Genomic DNA, 5,328 nt, shown 5'->3' with positions numbered 1-5,328 from the left:
TTATGGATACCCTTTTCAAGATGAATTGGTAGCACTATGGTTGTTGCCTGATGTTATGGAGAGGTGTCAGAACCCTGCTACTAGAGCCTGGATGTGGCTCTGAGTTTCAGGGTCACTGACATTGATAAGACACCTGCGTCCCAGGACTCGGAGGAGAAACGGCTGATGGACTTGGCGGGGAATTTGCGCGGGGTTTTACTGAGCGGGAAGAGACTGTTCAAATGAGGGGGAGGGTATATAAAGGAGGGTTGGCCGGAGCCTCCCATTCTTGGCTTTTCTGATGTTCATGTTTCCTACAGTAAAAGTTCCTGGTGATACCACAAAGAGTCTCGTGTGTTCATTCGGGAGCGGCTGTGGTGAGCTGACACTAAGCCAAGAATGGGAGGCCTGGCGGTTTTGGCGGAGCCGGAGCGAGGAAGGGAACTCCGGGCTAGCTCAATGTGGGACGTGAGCATGGGAAGCAGCCAGGGCTTTGCAGACCTCCCAGCACCGAAGGGAAGGGAAATGCGAAAGGAGCCCGGTGCCCGGCCCAAGATCCAAACGAGCCTGACGCGGGTGGAGGAGAGTGACGACGAAGGGGAAAAGCCTCCGAGAATCTCGGCTACGCTCCCAACTGAGACCCTGGTGCCCCTGGCGAATGCCGGGCGTGGCACAGGACAAAGGGAAGCAGCAGCGGGGCCCACTGGCCCGCAAGGGGGCTTGCGACGGGCGGAGGATTGGGGATTGCCACCACAGGGACCCCTACCGAGACGAGAGGAACTAAGGATCGAGTTTGGGGGAGAGTCCTCTGAACTGGATTTTTTCCTGACCACGGTGAGGGGCTATATGGAGGACAATGCCCACACTTTTAGAACGGAATCCAGCCGGGTACGGGCCATTGGTGCAGTGTTGAAGAGGGGAGCGGCCAGCTGGTACGTTCAACTACACGCGCGGCGCGACCCATGTCTGGGGTCACTCCGACGCTTTATGGGGGCCCTGGAGACCCGTTTCCGAGATCCACTGGAGCAGATCCGGGCGAGGGAGGAGTTGAAGACCGTCTCCCAGGGGCAGAGGTCGGTGTCTGAGTATGCGGAGGAGTTCCAATGCCTCGCTGAAAAGGTGCCGGAATGGTCTGCAGTGACAAAGATAGAACTCTTCAAAGAGGGGCTCAGGCGGGAGATCCTCTCCTGGGCGGTGCATCGTGATGAGCCTGACACACTGCGCGGATGGATTCAGCTGGCGGGGCGCATCGAGACATCGCTGGCCCAGGCGAGGAGGCACCGAGGAGGGCTACAGCAGCGGCCGCAGATGAAAGAGGGGAGCCGGAAGGAGGGATCAACCCCAGCCGGGAGGAGAACGGAGCCGACAGGGAACGTGAGCACCAGCAGGAGGGGCTGCTTCGTGTGCGGCCGTTTGGGCCACAGGGCTGCCGAGTGCTGGCAGAGAAAAGGGGAAGGCGGAGGCCCGCCCAAACCAAGAGCCGTGGCAGGGAAACGCGCCGAGGAAGAACCACCGATGAGGCACCACTCGGGGGGGTTGGTAAGTCAGGACAAAGCCATGATAGTGGTCCCCATTCAGCTGGAAAGTGGCAGCAAACAAGCAACCTGCAAAGCATTTGTGGATTGTGGATGTTCCAGGAACATCATCTCCCCTGAATTAGCCGAGGGATTGGGATGCGAAAGAACGAACCTAGAATCCCCAATAGCTTTTTCGCAGTTGGACGGATCCACAGCATCGGGATCATTAGCTAAGTACAGTGCCGAAGATGTAAAGTGTAAGATAGGGAGTTGGGAAGGAAAGGTGTCATTTGTGATATCACAAATAGCCAGCTATAATGTTATACTAGGCATGCCATGGCTGGGGCAGGCCAACCCGCAAATCAACTGGGAGGATAAGAGCATGATCTTCAGGATGAAGTTGGAAGGAGGGAGCCAGGAAGTGGAAAGGGAGCCGGGGAAAAGGGGGGAGGAAGACTCTATCAGGATAGCAGAACTGGCAGATAAATTACCCCCAGAGTATCGGGATTTTGTGGACGTATTTGATGAGAAGGAAGCAGACAGTTTCCCACCGAAGCGGAGAGTTGAAGTGAAGATAGAGCTAGTCCCAGGAGCAGAGCTTCCTAAGGCAAAAATATACCCAATGTCGGCTAGGGAAAAGGAGGAACTGAGAAAATACATTGATAAAAACCTAGCGAGGGGTTTCATAGAGCCTTCAAATTCCCCTCTAGGGGCGCCTGTGTTGTTCAGGCGCAAAAAGGACCAAACGCTGAGGCTCTGCATTGACTACAGGGGCCTGAATGCAATCAGTTCTGGAAATAAATACCCCCTACCTTTAGTGAAGGACTTGATCGCCCAGTTATCGGAGGGACAGATATTCACTAAATTGGACTTAATTGAAGCGTACCATAAATTGCAGATTAAACCAGAGGACAGGTGGAAGACGGCCTTCTCCTGTGCATTCGGATTATTCAATTATCGTGTGCTCCCTTTCGGTTTGTGCGGCGGAGGCGCCGCGTTCATGCAATTAATCAACGAAGTGTTGCATCCATTGTTGTACAAGGGAGTCTTTGTTTTTTTAGATGACATATTGTTAGTATCTCGGACTAAGGAGCAACACATAGAACTAGTCAGGGAAGTCCTGCAAAAGTTGAGAGAAGCAAAACTGTATGCGAAGCTTGCCAAGTGCGAGTTCAATAAAGACCAGATAGACTTTCTGGGGTATAGGATTTCCTCCCAGGGAGTGGCGATGGACCCTGCGAAGGTAGAAGACGTGAGGGGGTGGGAAGCCCCCAAAACACGGAAGCAGCTGCAATCCTTCCTAGGGTTCGCAAACTTCTATAGAACATTTATCAAGGACTTTGCGCGCCTCACTTTGCCATTAACGGATTTGTTAAAGACTAAAGGTAGGGGAGAAACAGCCAAAGTGAAGGCCCCAGGGGCCAAACTGACCTGGACAATAGAATGCCAGGAAGCTTTCGAAGCCCTTAAAAAGCGTTTTACTGAGGAGCCTGTCCTACAGCACCCTGATATGTCTAAAGCCTTTGTATTACATTGCGATGCGTCAGACCGGGCATATGGGGCAGTTCTGCTACAGAAAGACGAGGGGGGGAACCTGAAGCCATGTGGCTATCTGTCAAAAAAGTTTAGCGATACAGAAAAAAACTGGCCGATTTGGGAGAGAGAAGCCTTAGCGATTCTAAAAGCACTAGAGTGCTGGAGACACTTCCTGGAAGGAAGTGGAACACCGTTTGAGGTGTGGACTGACCATAGAAATTTACAGTATCTAAGATCCCCTCGTAAACTATCAGCGAAGCAAATTAGATGGGCCCAATATTTCAGCCGTTTTGATTTCAGACTCAGATTCTTCCAGGGGAAACATAATATACTCGCTGACGCTCTCTCTCGGATGCCTCAGCACGGGGGAGGAATTCAGGAATCTGAAGGGAGTATTTTTCTTGATAAGCAATGGGGCCTGGCAGTACTAACTCGAGCACAAGCGGCCAAAGAAAACAAACGTACTGCCATTTCCACGGGGGGAGGAGAAATATGGGAGGAAGAGTTGAAGCGAGCGTATGGAATGGACAAATGGTTACAAACAAACAAAGAAAAGGGAGAATTGTGTGGGGATTTGGTGTTTGTAAATAAGAAATTGTATATTCCTGAATGTTTAAGACGAGAAATGTTAAGGAAGTACCATGATAACAAGGGTGCGGGTCATCTAGGCCCCACCAGGACTATTAAACTGTTGGCCAGACAATGCTGGTGGCCCGGAATGAGGAAAGACGCCAGGGGGTACGTCACGCAGTGTGAATTATGTGCAGAGGGAAAAACACCACCGGGGAAGCCCCAGGGGCTATTGCAGAAGGTGGTGGAGCCCATGAGGCCATGGGAATGCGTAGCCATGGATTTTGTAGGCGAACTACCCCCCAGCAGAGGCCACAGATACATTTGGACAATATTGGACCTATTCTCAAAACAGGCACACTTTGTGGCTCTGCCAAAACTTCCTTCAGCTGAAAAACTTGCTGATTTGTATGTGAAGCATGTATATCGCCTACATGGGTGTCCCGACAAGATAATTAGTGACCGGGGAGTCCAATTTACTGCAAAATTTTGGGGAAAATTCTTACAGCTGTTAGGAGCAGAAAGGAACCTGAGCTCGGCCTTTCATCCCGCGACCAACGGGGGGGTCGAACGTACCCAACAGACACTGTGCCAATTCTTAAGGATGTACACCAATTATAGACAGGATGATTGGGCGGACCTTCTTCCGTTTGCTGAGATGGCTTTTAACGGGGCCGTACATTCGGCCACAGGTCGTGCCCCATTTGAAATAGTATACGGACAGGAGGTGGCACCTTTCCCCAGGCTACCCGAGTGGAAGGAAGGGGAGGGCCAGACCGACGAGGAATGGCCGGCCAAAATCAAGCAAGGGTGGCAAACCGTGGTAGAGGCATTGCGGGAAACACAAAAGAAGTACAAGCTCTTTGCGGATCGTAGGCGCCGAGAGGGGGACAAATTGGGCGAAGGAGATCTGGTTTGGCTGAGCACAAAAAACCTGAAATTGGGGTTCCCATCCAAGAAATTGGCTCCACGCTATATAGGGCCATTCAGGGTAGCAAAAAGAATAAACGAAGTGACCTATGAGCTGAGGCTACCAAAGGACCTAGGAAAGGTACACCCGGTATTCCATTGCAGCCTGTTAAAAAAGTATAAAGGAACTCTGGACAGCGGAGAACAATAGTTGTGTTTAATCTTTTCCTTCCAGGACGAAGGGGAGGAGGACGCCATGTCAGAACCCTGCTACTAGAGCCTGGATGTGGCTCTGAGTTTCAGGGTCACTGACATTGATAAGACACCTGCGTCCCAGGACTCGGAGGAGAAACGGCTGATGGACTTGGCGGGGAATTTGCGCGGGGTTTTACTGAGCGGGAAGAGACTGTTCAAATGAGGGGGAGGGTATATAAAGGAGGGTTGGCCGGAGCCTCCCATTCTTGGCTTTTCTGATGTTCATGTTTCCTACAGTAAAAGTTCCTGGTGATACCACAAAGAGTCTCGTGTGTTCATTCGGGAGCGGCTGTGGTGAGCTGACAGAGAGGTATCTCAGAGTTAGATGAACAAACAACTTTCTTCTTCCTGTGTTAGAGCAGTCAACACTCATTTTCTGGTACTTATAGGTGGGTGGAAACTGGAAAGTACTCTATTAATCCAGGATTCAAGGAGAATAATCATCTTTCCTTCCCACCCACGTTCAGTATTGTGCTGCATCATAGACACAAAGCAAGCAACTAGCTTTCTTTTTTGACATTTAAAGGTCAAGGTACTAGATCCTAACTTATACTAGTAAGTG

The 5,328-nt window shown here is 51.2% G+C and overlaps 1 protein-coding gene across 1 annotated transcript; it reads left to right on the top strand.

Moving 5' to 3' along the window:
- The first annotated feature begins 427 nt into the window (after positions 1-427).
- Positions 428-5,028, top strand: LOC134299325 (uncharacterized). The gene is made up of 2 exons (XM_062981831.1): positions 428-1,518; positions 4,747-5,028. Exons 1-2 carry the CDS (start codon positions 439-441, stop codon positions 4,786-4,788), a joined length of 1,122 nt encoding a protein of 373 aa, XP_062837901.1. The 5' UTR covers positions 428-438; the 3' UTR covers positions 4,789-5,028.
- Positions 5,029-5,328: the final 300 nt, after the last annotated feature.

This window comes from Anolis carolinensis, chromosome 5, assembly GCF_035594765.1.
Source record: "Anolis carolinensis isolate JA03-04 chromosome 5, rAnoCar3.1.pri, whole genome shotgun sequence".
NCBI lineage: Eukaryota > Metazoa > Chordata > Lepidosauria > Squamata > Dactyloidae > Anolis > Anolis carolinensis.
This window is presented reverse-complemented; position numbering and strand designations above follow the sequence as displayed.